General features: G+C 43.0%; 1 protein-coding gene across 3 annotated transcripts in view; it reads left to right on the top strand.

Moving 5' to 3' along the window:
• The window catches only part of LOC133658677 (glutamate receptor ionotropic, kainate 1), an 88,246-nt gene extending 84,208 nt beyond the window's left edge, over positions 1-4,038 (top strand). For all 3 annotated transcript variants that reach the window (XM_062060957.1, XM_062060958.1, XM_062060956.1), the window contains 6 exons: positions 145-348; positions 426-649; positions 717-835; positions 906-1,123; positions 3,047-3,272; positions 3,340-4,038. In XM_062060957.1, coding sequence (XP_061916941.1) covers positions 145-348; positions 426-649; positions 717-835; positions 906-1,123; positions 3,047-3,272; positions 3,340-3,629 — 1,281 coding nt within the window. In that variant the 3' untranslated portion in view covers positions 3,630-4,038. The remainder of the gene's footprint in view (positions 1-144; positions 349-425; positions 650-716; positions 836-905; positions 1,124-3,046; positions 3,273-3,339) is intronic.
• Positions 4,039-14,220: the final 10,182 nt, after the last annotated feature.

The raw sequence follows: 14,220 nt of genomic DNA, 5'->3' as shown, positions 1-14,220 counted from the left end.
CACTGGGTATTTTTTTATGATACTTTAACATAGAGGTTGTTCAATAAACCATGAAGTCCTTTGAACGACTTGGAATCCATGAGGAAAAACTAGACATAGAACGAGGAATGTGCCAGTGAAACTGATTGCTATGTCCCGTCGCAGGAAAACCCTTACGTGATGTACAAGAAGTCTGATAAGCCGCTGTATGGAAACGACCGCTTCGAGGGCTACTGCTTGGACCTCCTCAAGGAGCTCTCCAACATCCTGGGCTTCTCCTACGAGGTCAAGCTGGTGTCAGACGGCAAATACGGTGCCCAGAACGACAAAGGGGAGTGGAACGGCATGGTGCGGGAGCTAATTGACCACGTAAGTGCCGTCACACTGGAGGGGGTTCAAGTGATCCGTGGAAGGGGTTTCTCAGGGATGCTTTTCCCGGTCGCCAGGTGGCCGATCTGGCGGTGGCTCCCCTCACCATCACCTATGTCCGGGAGAAGGTGATAGATTTCTCCAAGCCCTTCATGACTCTGGGGATCAGCATCCTCTACCACAAACCCAACGGCACCAATCCGGGGGTTTTCTCCTTCCTCAACCCGCTGTCCCCTGACATCTGGATGTACGTGTTGCTGGCCTGCCTGGGTGTGAGCTGTGTGCTCTTTGTCATCGCCAGGTAACGTTGCGTCAAAGCGACAAGCGACTTCTTCCGCCGTTGTAACGGCCTCTGTTTGGTCCTCCAGGTTCACTCCCTACGAGTGGTACAACCCTCACCCCTGCAACCCGGACTCCGACGTGGTCGAGAACAATTTCACACTCATAAACAGCGTGTGGTTTGGCGTCGGAGCACTCATGCAGCAAGGTTAGCTTTTTGAGATGCGCGTCGTCGAACGGTTGTTCCATCACCAATTCATGTTTGTGGCGTCTTCCAGGGTCTGAGTTGATGCCCAAGGCCCTTTCCACGAGGATTGTCGGTGGAATCTGGTGGTTCTTTACATTGATCATCATATCGTCCTACACTGCCAACTTGGCTGCCTTTCTCACCGTGGAGAGGATGGACTCGCCCATCGACTCCGCCGACGACTTGGCCAAGCAAACCAAAATAGAGTACGGCGCCGTAAGAGACGGCTCCACTATGACTTTCTTTAAGGTAACTGTCAGATTGCAGATATGCCCTGACTGGGAAACGACTAGGCAAGTGTACTAAACAGCCTTACCAGTTTTGCAAAGGACCATGCATCCTAATCAAGGTTATGGCATAAGGCAGAGGTCTACGAACCACATATACGTTCATATGCAATACAAAAACTCCATGGACCAGGGGCTCATGAGTTGTGGACTTGGTTTGACTGTTTCTACAGTCCAAAACCTTTGAATTAATTGGGGCAGTTTTGCTCGAGCTAGCTAGCGCCCAATTAACATAATACTGCCACTTTTGACGGCCATTGTCTTGGTTCTTAGCGGAATTCTACAAAAACTGTCTGACGAATTTCCAGCAGAGGTCGTAAGCCAGAAAAACTCTCTATCCAACAACTTGTCCTTGTATCCTTTCATGTCGCCTCCATTCTTGGCAGAGGATTGTACAAAACCCAAAACCAGTGAAGTTGTCACGTTGTGTAAATGATAAATAGAAACAGAATACAATGATTTGCAAATCCTTTTCAACTTATATTCAATTGAATAGACTGCAAAGACAAGATATTTCATGTTCACACTGAGAAACTTTGCAAATTTTTGCAAACTTTTATGCAAATAATAATTAACTTAGAATTTAATGGCAGCGACACATTGCAAAAAAGTTGGCACAGGGGCATTTTTACCACTGTGTTACATGGCCTTTACTTTTCCACTTTGCATCAGTCCATCTTAGATGATCTCGGGCCCAGAAAAGACGGCGGCGTTTCTGGGTGTTGTTGATAAATGGCTTTGGCTTTGCATAGTAGAGTTTTAACTTGCACTTACATATGTAGCGACCAACTGTAGTTACTGACAGTGGTTTTCTGATGTGTTCCTGAGCCCATGTGGTGATATCCTTTACGCACCGATGTCGGTTTTTGATGCAGTACGGCCTGAGGGATCCAAAGTCACGGGCTTAGCTGCTTACGTGCAGGGATTTCTCCAGATTCTCTGAACCTTTTGATGATATTACGGAGCGTAGATGGTGAAATCCCTAAATTCCTTGAGTTTACCAGTTCGAACTCTAAATATCTTGTCTTTGCAGTCTATTCCATTGAATATAAGTTGAAAAGGATTTGCAAATCATTGTATTCTCTTTTTTTATTTACCATTTACACAACGTGACAACTTCACTCAATCAATCAATCAATGTTTATTTATATAGCCCTAAATCACAAGTGTCTCAAAGGGCTGCACAAGCCACAACGACATCCTCGGTACAGAGCCCACATACGGGCAAGGAAAAACTCACCCCAGTGGGACGTCGGTGTGAATGACTATGAGAAACCTCCCCCCCTCCCTCTAGGGGAGACCGAAAGCAATGGATGTCGAGTGGGTCTGACATAATATTGTGAAAGTCCAGTCCACAGTGGATCCAACACATCAGCGAGAGTCCAGTCCATAGTGGGGCCAGCAGGAAACCGTCCCGAGCGGAGACGGGTCAGCAGCGCAGAGATGTCCCCAACCGATGCACAGGCTAGCGGTCCACCCGGGGTCCCGACTCTGGACAGCCAGCACTTCATCCATGGCCACCGGACCTGTGCAACTCCCCCTCCCAAGGGACAGGGAAGAAGAGGAGAGAAGAAAAGAAACGGCAGATCAACTGGTCTAAAAAGGGGGGTCTATTTAAAGGCTAGAGTATACAAATGAGTTTTAAGATGGGACTTAAATGCTTCTACTGAGGTAGCATCTCTAACTGTTACTGGGAGGGCATTCCAGACTACTGGAGCCCGAATAGAAAACGCTCTATAGCCCGCAGACTTTTTTTTGGCTCTGGGAATCACTAAAAAGCCGGAGTTCTTTGAACGCAGATTTCTTGTCGGGACATATGGTCTGCTTTTGTACACACTGACCCGATCTGTCCGTAAACCATGAGCTAAGGCTTGTGTTTCAACAGAAATCCAAGATCTCCACCTACGAGAAGATGTGGGCCTTCATGAGCAGCAGGAAAAACACCGCCTTGGTGAAGAACAACCGCGAAGGGATCCAGCGGGTCCTCACCACCGACTACGCCCTGCTGATGGAGTCCACGAGTATCGAGTACATCAGCCAGCGGAACTGCAACCTCACGCAGATCGGCGGTCTGATAGACTCAAAGGGCTATGGCGTGGGGACTCCGATTGGTAGGGGACAGCGATAATATCTAGTGGTGTGAACCATTCTTACCCCGCCTTTGTGGTCCTTGGGCAGGTTCCCCTTACAGAGACAAAGTGACCATCGCCATCCTGCAGCTCCAGGAGGAAGGCAAGCTGCACATGATGAAGGAGAAATGGTGGCGGGGCAACGGCTGCCCCGAGGAGGACAGCAAGGAGGCCAGCGCTCTGGGAGTGGAGAACATCGGGGGCATCTTCATCGTGCTGGCGGCCGGACTCGTCCTTTCCGTTTTCGTGGCGATCGGAGAGTTTATCTACAAGTCCCGGAAAAACCTGGACCTCGAGGAGGTCAGCGTGGGCCAGTGCGAGTGGCACAACAAGTATTAGCGCGCGACATTTGGGGACGCGCCGACGCAACACAACTTTGAGCCATTCTACAGGAAAGCTGCATTGTTACAATCAGGACTTTTGAGTTTAGTGTTTGCAGTAGTTGTGATGTAGAGCTCATGGATCTGAAGACATGAAAACCCTTTTGGCATCACGATGCTTGACCAGGGCCTTTCTGTTCTACGGGAAGAAATGTGTCATTCCTGATTTTGTAGGCATTCAAACTCTTCTACCTGCTCATGTATTTGACATTTACCCACCATTACTCTTTCCAAATGTCTTGTATTTATCGAGGTTCTTTGTGTTGATTTTTTTTCTATTATTTTTGAGCATGTCGGTGTCTCATCAGCATTGCTTCACCAATGAGGAAAACAAAGTTAGGTAAGAAGATTACATCCTTTCAACCCTTTTATGTGTCTCTTCCTTCACTGCCCTTATCGAACGTCTTGCAGGGAAAATCTTAAAGGGGAAACACACTTTTTGGGGAATTTTGACCATCATTCACAATCACATCACATACAGTGGTGGTCAAAAGTGTACATACACTTGTAAAGAACATCATGTCATGGCTGTCTTGACTTTCCAATAATTTCTACAACTCTTATTTTGTTGTGATGTAGTGATTGGAGCACATACTTGTTGCTCACAAAAAACATTCATGAAGTTTGCTTCTTTTATGAATTTACTGAAAATGTGAGCAAATGTGAGGGTCAAAAGTATACATACAGCAATGTTAATATTTGCTTACATGTCCCTTGGCAAGTTTACCTGCAATAAGGTGCTTTTGGTAGCCATCCACAAGCTTCTGCTGGAATTTTTGACCACAAAATTGCTGCAGTTCAGCTAAATGTGTTGCTTTTCTGACACGGACTTGTTTCTTCAGCATTGTCCACACGTTTAAGACAGGACTTTGGGAAGGCCATTCTAAAACCTTCATTCTAGCCTGATTTAGCCATTCCTTTACCACTTCTGAGGTGTGTTTGGGGTCATTGTCCTGTTGGAACACCCAACTGCGCCCAACCTCCGGGCTGATGATTTTAGCTTGTCCTGAAGAATTTGGAGGTAATCCTCCCTTTTCATTGTCCCATTTACTCTCTGTAAAGCAGCAGTTCCATTGGCAGCAAAACAGACCCAGAGCATAATACTACCACCACCATGCTTGACAGTAGGAATGGGGTTCTTGGAATTAAAGGCCTCACCTTTTCTCCTCCAAACATATTGCTGGGTATTGTGGCCAAACAACTACATTTTTGTTTCATCTGACCACAGAACTTTCCTCCAGAAGGTCTTATCTTTGTCCATGTGATCAGCAGCAAACTTCAGACGAGCCTTAAGGTGTGGCTTCTGGAGCAAGAGCTTCCTTCTTGCATGGTAGCCTCTCAGTCCATGGCCATGCTTGACTGTGGACACTGACACCTGTGTTCCAGCAGCTTCCAATTCATTGCAGACCTGCTTTTTGCTGGTTCTCGGTTCACTCTTCATCATCCTGACCAATTTTCTCTCAGCATTTTGCATCATGCGTTTTCTTCCTGATCGTGGCAGGGACAAAACTGTGCCATGTACTTTATACTTACCAGCAATTGTCTGCACAGTTGCTCTTGGGACCTTAAGCTGCTTTGAAATGGCTCCAAGTGACTTACCTGACTTGTTCAAGTCAATGATTAGTTTTTTCAGATCTGTGCTGACTTCCTTTGACTTTCCCATTGTGGCGTTTGTAAGCGAGTCTAATGACTGCGTCACATATTTAAATGTGCTCAGAGAAGTCAACAGGTGTCGTCAATCATAATCACTCACATGAAGTTAAGAGGCCATGAAGCTCATTTGATTTGATTGTAACTTTTCTACATCACCAACATTGATCATGTATGTTGCTGTATGTATACTTTTGACCCAGCACATTTGCTCACATTTTCAGTAGACCCATAATAAATTCATAAAAGAAGCAAACTTCATGAATGTTTTTTGTGACCAACAAGTATGTGCTCCAATCACTACATCACAACAAAATAAGAGTTGTAGAAATGATTGGAAACTCAAGACAGCCATGACATGATGTTCTTTACAAGTGTATGTACACTTTTGACGACAACTGTATATATTACATGTTATTATGAATGTTACTACATGACGTATATACTTACATCATGTATATATTACATGTTATTATGAATGTTACTACATGACATATATACTTACATCATGTATATATTACATGTTATTATGAATGTTACTACATGACATACACTACCGTTCAAAAGTTTGGGGTCACATTGAAATGTCCTTATTTTTGAAGGAAAAGCACTGTACTTTTCAATGAAGATAACTTTCAACTAGTCTTAACTTTAAAGAAATACACTCTATACATTGCTAATGTGGTAAATGACTATTCTAGCTGCAAATGTCTGGTTTTTGGTGCAATATCTACATAGGTGTATAGAGGCCCATTTCCAGCAACTATCACTCCAGTGTTCTAATGGTACAATGTGTTTGCTCATTGGCTCAGAAGGCTAATTGATGATTAGAAAACCCTTGTGCAATCATGTTCACACATCTGAAAACAGTTTAGCTCGTTACAGAAGCTACAAAACTGACCTTCCTTTGAGCAGATTGAGTTTCTGGAGCATCACATTTGTGGGGTCAATTAAACGTTTAAAATGGCCAGAAAAAGAGAACTTTCATCTGAAACTCGACAGTCTATTCTTGTTCTTAGAAATGAAGGCTATTCCACTAAATTGTTTGGGTGACCCCAAACTTTTGAACGGTAGTGTATATACTTACATCATGTATATATTACATGTTATTATGAATTACTACATTACAAATATAATTACAGTGTGTATATAAATGGAGATTTTTGGATGTTTTTAGAGCGCTTTATAGGCGGAATAGAGCGACTTTCATTACTTCAATTGTTAGCTGACTCTTGCTAGTGTTTATTTACCATTTAGAATGCATAAAAAAAATTCATCTGTTCGTTAATCGGACGTATGCTAGCTGGCTGGGTCCTAGGACGTCCTTCTGTGTGTCTCACTTCACTGGGAGATTACGGTGGTACGACCCTCCTTCCCATAATCCTGTCAATGGAACACTGGCCTCCAAATGAAGTTGATGGAGACGGCGGCGTGCAATCAGGATACGGCCGCTAAACAGCTTACACGATTAATGTTGTGTCACTCAAAGGTCACGGACCTTATGTCGGGAATGATAGTCGAGTATTCTGTCTTTCTCCGGGTAACACGGTGACCCCTGCAGGAGAAACTTTGATATCCGTGTTGCGCGGAGTGAAACTGGCATCAGAAGTACTTGGAACTGAAGGATATTCAAATCACAGCTTGAACGGATGTCAACTAATCACAGAGAGCATTCTTGGGGTCACTGTTTGTCTAATCTATTAACGCCTATGATGAGTGATTTATTTGCAAGTGGACAAACCTCCAGATGTTTTCTTTAATTTCTAATCCTCTTGTTTCCTAATCCTTGACGAGCAACTCCTGCTCTTCACGGGATAACGGGCGGTGTCACAGTGCAAAGTCAAGCGCAAAAACAGGAAAGGCAAAGCAAACTGGAAGAGGCAATTCCTGAAGGAATTGCGTGTGAACGCTCCAATGCTGAAGTGGAACTGAAATGCTGACAGGATGTAGTATGAATGGAAGAATAGTTGGAATGTTGGAAGGGTTTGGATTTCCAGGGAAACCGGAATTTGGTGTGGAACTTGGGAAAGATTTAGTTTGAATGTCCAGGATGAGTGGAATATGTTGATGTTGGAATAGGTTGAGGAATGTTGGATTTGTGCAACTTGGAAAAATGCCCCATTCAGTTCAATGGGAACTTCCTGGAAATTTGGGAAAAGCGGGATTTAAAAAAAAAAATGATTAAGAGCATTAATGTCCTGAATGAGCTGAATTGGTTGGTGTTAAAATCGGTCAAGAAATGTTGAAATAGTAAGAGTTTTTTAATTGAAAAATGGTATTACGGAATTTGTCCTGATTAAGAGGAATGTTTTGACGGTGGAACGCTTGCAATGGGTTGAAAAATGTGAAAGGCGTCACCGCACATTAAAAATGTTGGAAATAAGGTTAGAAAAAAAAAGGGAATTCCTGGAAATGTCTTGTTCGCGGAAAAAATGTTGTTTGAATTTCCAGGATGAATTGAATGTGTTGAAGGTGGAATGGTTTGAATCGGTTGAAGAATTGTGGGAATTGTGGAAGTTTGAAAAAGGGATGATTCATTTTGAATGGGGAAATTGTCCCTAAAAACGGGAAATTCTAGGAAATCCGGGATTTTTTTTTTATCGTTGTTGAAAGGGAGCACACAATTCCTGAACAGGCTGAATATTTTGACTTTGGAATTTGAATTGAATTGGATAAAAAATGTGGGAGCTGTGGAACTTTGAAAAATCTCCAATTCTTTTCAATGGGAATTTCATTGAAATTTGGGAATTTTGGGAAAAGCGGGAATTTTTTGGAAAAAGGTCAAAACAACTTGAAGGTTCTGAATGGTTGGTGTTGGAATTTTTCAAATCGGTGGAGAAATGTTGAAGTAGTAACATTTATAATTGAGAAATGGTATCATGGAATTCCTGGAATTTTGGGAAAACCCGGATTTTTTTTTCCCAGTAAAAAAAACAACTTAGTTTTTTGTCCTGATTAAGAGGAATGATTTGACAGTGGGCTGAAAAATATGGAAGGAGTAGTCGACAAAAAAAGGGTGAAAAAGGGTTTGAAAAGACGGGATTCATGGGAATTCCTGGAATTTTTTTTTTTACTTGGAAAAATTATAGTTTGAATATCCAGGATGAGCGGATTATGTTGAAGGTGGAATGGTTTGAATCGGTTGAAAAATGTGGAAATGGTGGAAGTTTGAAAAACGGCCCATTCATTTTGAATTGGAAAGAGGAGCACAAGGAGAAGAAGGAGGAGGAGAAGGGGAAGAAGGAGAAAGAGAAGGAGAAGGAGGAGAATAAGGAGCAGAATAAGGACAAGGAGAATAAGTAGAAGGTGAAGAAGGAGAAGAAAAAGAAAGAGAAGGAGAAGGAGGAGAAGGAGGAGGAGAAGGTGAAGAAGGAGAAGGAGAAAAGGAAAGAGGAGAAGGAGAAGAAGAAGGAGGAGGTGAAGAAGGAGAAGAAGGAGGTGAAGAAGGAGAAGAAGAAAGAAGAGGAGAAGGAGAAGAATAAAAAGAAGGAGAAGAATAAGGAGCCGAATAAGGACAAGGAGAATAAGGACAAGGAGAGGAAGGAGAAGGAGGAGGAGAAGAAGAAAGACAAGGAGAAGGAGGAGAAAGTGAAGAAGGAGAAGAAGAAGAAAGAGAAGAAGGAGAAGGAGGGGGAGGAGAAGAAGGAGAAGAAGAAGGAGAAGAAGAAGAAAGAGGAGGAGAAGGAGAAGAATAAAGAGAAGGAGAAGAATAAGGAGCAGAATAAGGACAAGGAGAAGAAGGACGAGAAGGAGAAGGAGGACAAGAAGGAGGAGGAGAAGGTGAAGAAGGAGAAGAAGAAGAGAATGAGTAGGAGGAGAAGGTGAAGGAGAAGAAGAAGAAAGAGAAGGAGGAGAAGGAGAAGGAGGAGAAGAAAGAGAAGGTGAAGAAGGAAAAGAAGAAAGAGAAGGAGAAGGTGAAGAAGGAGAAGAAGAAGAAAGAGGAGGTGGAGGAGAAGAAGGAGAAGAAGGAGAAGGTGAAGAAAGAGAAGAAGAAGAAAGAGAAGGAGCAGGAGAAGGTGAAGAAGGAGAAGAAGAAATAGAAGGAGAAGGAGGAGAAGGTGAAGGAGAAGAAGAAGGAGGATAAGTAGAAGAAGAAAAAAGAGAAGGAGAAGGAGAAGAAGAAGGAGAAGAAGAAGAAAGAGAAGGAGAAGGTGAAGAAGGAGAAGAAGAAGAAAGAGAAGGAGAAGAAGGTGAAGGAGAAGAAGAAGAAAGAGAAGGAGGAGAAGAAGAAGGAGAAGAAGAAAAGAAGGAAGAGAAGAAGAAGGAGGACGAGGAGAAGAAGGTGTAGACAGCATAGGTGTGAGTGCGTTGACACAATGAAAGAATAAGAAAAAAGCCTGATTTGATGCAGAAAAGGTCTTTGAGAGATTATGCAAATGAGGACATATCCAGTTCCAGTCTTCTTTAATCTGGCCTTGTAATGACCGTTTAGGCTATTCTGATGAATTCCAGGATTGCTGCTTTCATTTTCTTTAATCTTCTAACCCTGCGGTCTTAATCACAAATCGGAGCAGGTTTTTAATCTGGCATGAATGAGGCCGAGGATTAGCAGCCTCTGACCTTGCAGCTGCTTGCTTCTCCAATCAAGTCTGCCTTCCTCGCCACAAACACAACACGGCAGCTCAAAAACCAGCGCCTCCTTTTGGAGATGGAGGGTGACTTTGGACTACTGGCAACCTTTACGTGCTCCCAACTCTTGTCCTTTTGACTTGTGGGGACCTGCTTGCAGTTTTGTGTGCGTCTTCTAGACCGAAGCACACAGTGAGAGTGGTGACTAACTTGCACTGCCACCTACTGGTGGCGTTTCACATCATGATCTATGCTCTTTATTGCAGTGAAAATAGATAGCATTGCTATCAAGAAGGGCTCTGGGTTCATGTGCAACAAGTAGGAGGAGTCAGTCTTTGTTCAGTTCAAGGCACATTTTGCATCTGTTGTGATATTGCATGGAGGCAGGGATTCTTAAGCAAAAAGGTTCAGTTGGTGTTAGTCAGGCTGGAACGGTTCACAAAATCCAGTTGGGAGTCTGTTTAGTGGCGGTTTTCAGGTTGGGTGTACACGGTTGTTATTTTTAAAGGCCTACTGAAAGCCACTACTAGCGACCACGCAGTCTGATAGTTTATATACCGTATTTCCTTGAATAGCTGCCGGGGCACTAATTAATTTAAAACCTCTTCTCACTCCTGCGTTTACCAAAAGCATGCGGGATTGGCAAGCATGCGCTAATTATTTTAAAACCTCTTCTCACTCCGGTGCTTACCTTATCATGAAAAGCACATTTAATAAAAAAAACGTTATTATGGTCTTACCTTTAGGTATAAATGAGTCCATGCGCAGCTCCTATAGAAGTCTTCCTTATCTTTCTTCAGTTTTAAAAGTCTCTCTGTCTCGATGGAGATCTTCCTTTAAGTATTACCTCCTGCTTCGATTGAAAGTCCAGTTTAGAAAACTGTTTTATTTTAGATATGTAATCCTGCATGGTAAAAGTGCAAGCAAACAATGGCTGCTCACTCTTGCTGCGTGTTGTCTTCTTCTGCAGCACCGGTCTTCTGCAGTACTGGTAGTCGCAAGAAGGATCACTAGCGCCCTCTACCACCAGGAAGCGGAAGTCATTTAATGACTCATATTTGACCCGGCTGAAGTGCCAAGCATGCGCTAATTATTTTGCGAAACGAGTTTGACCCAGCTGTAATTCTAGGCAGGCGAATACTATATTCCCGGCGGCAACTCAAGGAAATACGGTATCAATGATGAAATCTTAACATTGCAACACATGCCAATACGGCCGGGTTAACTTATAAAGTGACATTTTAAATTTCCCGGGAAACTTCCGGTTAAAAACGCCTTTGTATGATGACGTATGCGTGTGACGTAGCCAGTGAAACAGAAGTATCGGTACCCCATTGAATACAATACAAAATAGCTCTGTTTTCATCGCAAAATTCCACAGTATTCTGGACATCTGCGTTGGTGAATCTTTTGCAATTTGTTTAATGAACAATGAAGACTGCAAAGAAGAAAGCTGGAGGTGGGATCGGTGTATTAGCGGCTGGCTGTAGAAACACAACAAGGAAGACTTTGACTCGGATAGCAGACGCGCTAGCCGACGCTAGCCACCGACCGCACGGATGATCGGGTGAAGTCCTTCGCCGCGCCGTCGATCGCTGGAACGCAGGTGAGCACGGGTGTTGATGAGCAGATGAGGGCTGGCTGGCGTAGGTGGAGCGCTAATGTTTTTATCATAGCTCTGTGAGGTCTCGTTATACTAAGTTAGCTTCAATGGCGTCGTTAGCAACAGCATTTTTAAGCTTCGCCAAGCTGGAAAGCATTAACCGTGTATTTACATGTTCATGGTTTAATAGTATTGTTGATTTTTTGTCTATCCTTCCAGTCAGGGGTTTATGTATTTTGTTTCTATCTGCATTTGAGCACGATGCTATCACGTTAGCTCCCTAGCTAAGTTAGCTTCAATGGCGTTGTTAGCAACAACAATGTTAAAGGCCTACTGAAATGATTTTTTTTTATTTAAACAGGAATAGCAGATCCATTCTATGTGTCATACTTGATCATTTCGCGATATTGCCATATTTTTGCTGAAAGGATTTAGTAGAGAAAATCGACGATAAAGTTCGCAACTTTTGCTCGATGATAAAAAAAAGCCTTGCCTGTACCGGAAGTAGCGTGACGTCACAGGAGCTAGTATTCCTCACAATTCCCCATTGTTTACAATGGAGTGAGAGAGATTCGGACCGAGAAAGCGACGATTACCCCATTAATTTGGCGAAGATGAAAGATTCGTGGATGAAGAACTTTAGAGTGAAGGACTAGAGTGTAGTGCGAGGTGTATCTTTTTTCGCTCTGACCGTAACTTAGGTACGAGCTGGCTCATTGGATTCCACACTCTCCTTTTTCTATTGTGTATCACGGATTTGTATTTTAAACCACCTCAGATACCATATCCTCTTGAAAATGAGAGTCGAGAACGCGAAATGGACATTTAAAGTGACTTTTATCTCCAAGACAATACATCTGTGACACACTTAGCTACTGAGCTAACGTGCTAGCATCGTTCTCAAATGAAGATAGAAACAAAATAAATAAACCCCTGACTGGAAGGATAGACAGAAGACCAACAATACTATTAAACCATGGACATGTAACTACACGGTTAAAAATTCTCAGCCTGGTAAGGCTTAAAAATGCTGTTGCTAACGACGCTAAGGCTAATTTAGCAACTTAGCAACCGGACCTCACAGAACTATGATAAAACATTAGCGCTCCACCTACGCCAGCCAGACCTCATCTTCCCATCAACAGCCGTGCTCACCTGCGTTCCAGCGATCAACGGCGCGACGAAGGACTTCATCCGTGGGTTTGGCGGCAAGCATCGGCTAGGCGTCTGCTATCAGGGTAAGTAGTCCTTGTTGTGTTGCTGTAAGTATTGTACTTAGCCGCTAAGACACCGATCGATCCCACCTACAACATTCTTCTTTGCAGCCTCCATTGTTCATTAAACAAATTGCAAAAGATTCACCAACACAGATGTCCAAAATACTGTGGAATTTTGTCGAAGAAAACAAGAGGTTTTTCTATCGGGTCCGATGGGGTCCAACCACTTCCGTTGCTTTTGTGACGTCACGCGCATAAATCATATCCAAAGGAGTTTTTCAACCGGAAGTGTGGCGGGAAATTTAAAATGTCACTTTATAAGTTAACCCGGCCGTATTGGCATGTGTTGCAATGTTAAGATTTCATCATTGATATATAAACTATCAGACTGCGTGGTTGGTAGTAGTGGCTTTCAGTAGGCCTTTAATAGTATTGTTGATCTTCTGTCTATCCTTCCAGTCAGGGGTTTATGTATTTTGTTTCTATCTGCATTTGAGCCCGATGCTATCACGTTAGCTCCCTAGCTAAGTTAGCTTCAATGGCGTCGTTAGCAACAGCATTGTTAATCTTCGCCAAGCTGGAAAGCATTAACCGTGTAGTTACATGTCCATGGTTTAATAGTATTGTTGATCTTCTGTCTATCCTTCCAGTCAGGGGTTTATTTATTTTGTTTCTATATGCAGTTAAGCACGATGCTATCACGTTAGCTCCGTAGCTAAAGTGTTTCGTCGATGTATTGTCGTGGAGATAAAAGTCACTGTGAATGTCCATTTCGCGTTCTCGACTCTCATTTTCAAGAGGATATAGTATCCGTGGTGGTTTAAAATACAAATCCGTGATCCACAATAGAAAAAGGAGAGAGTGTGGAATCCAATGAGCCAGCTTGTACCTAAGTTACGGTCAGAGCGAAAGATATGTCTTGCACTGCATTCTAGTCCTTCACTCTAACGTTCCTCATCCACGAATCTTTCATCCTCGCTCAAATTAATGGGGTAATCGTCGCTTTCTCGGTCCGAATCTCTCTAGCTGCTGGTGTAAACAATAGGAAAATATGAGGAGGCGATCAACTGACTACGTCACGCTACTTCCGGTACAGGCAAGATTTTTTTTTTTTATCAGAGACCAAAAGTTGCAAACTTTATCGTCGATGTTCTCTACTAAATCCTTTCAGCAAAAATATGGCAATATCGCAAAATGATCAAGTATGACACATAGAATGGATCTGATATCCCCGTTTAAATAAAACAAATTAATTTCAGTAGGCCTTTAACAGCTGAGAATAGAACATAAATATAAATCTAGCATTGCCGACATGACCGTAACCAGCATGTGACAAATACAAAGTCAAACTGAAATGATGAGGATTCCAGCGTGGCACACATCAGTGGTCTCAGAGAGACATCCCATCATTTATAAACCACCCTTTTTCTCTGGCCTGTGCCGCTCAACACACCAAGAAGCTTGTTCATACATGTGTGATAAAACTCCTGATTTGCTATCATATTTTAGTA

Source organism: Entelurus aequoreus, linkage group LG10 (genome assembly GCF_033978785.1).
Source record: "Entelurus aequoreus isolate RoL-2023_Sb linkage group LG10, RoL_Eaeq_v1.1, whole genome shotgun sequence".
Classification (NCBI taxonomy): Eukaryota; Metazoa; Chordata; class Actinopteri; order Syngnathiformes; family Syngnathidae; genus Entelurus; species Entelurus aequoreus.
Note: the sequence above shows the minus strand (reverse complement) of the source record. Positions and strands in the feature narration are given on the sequence as shown.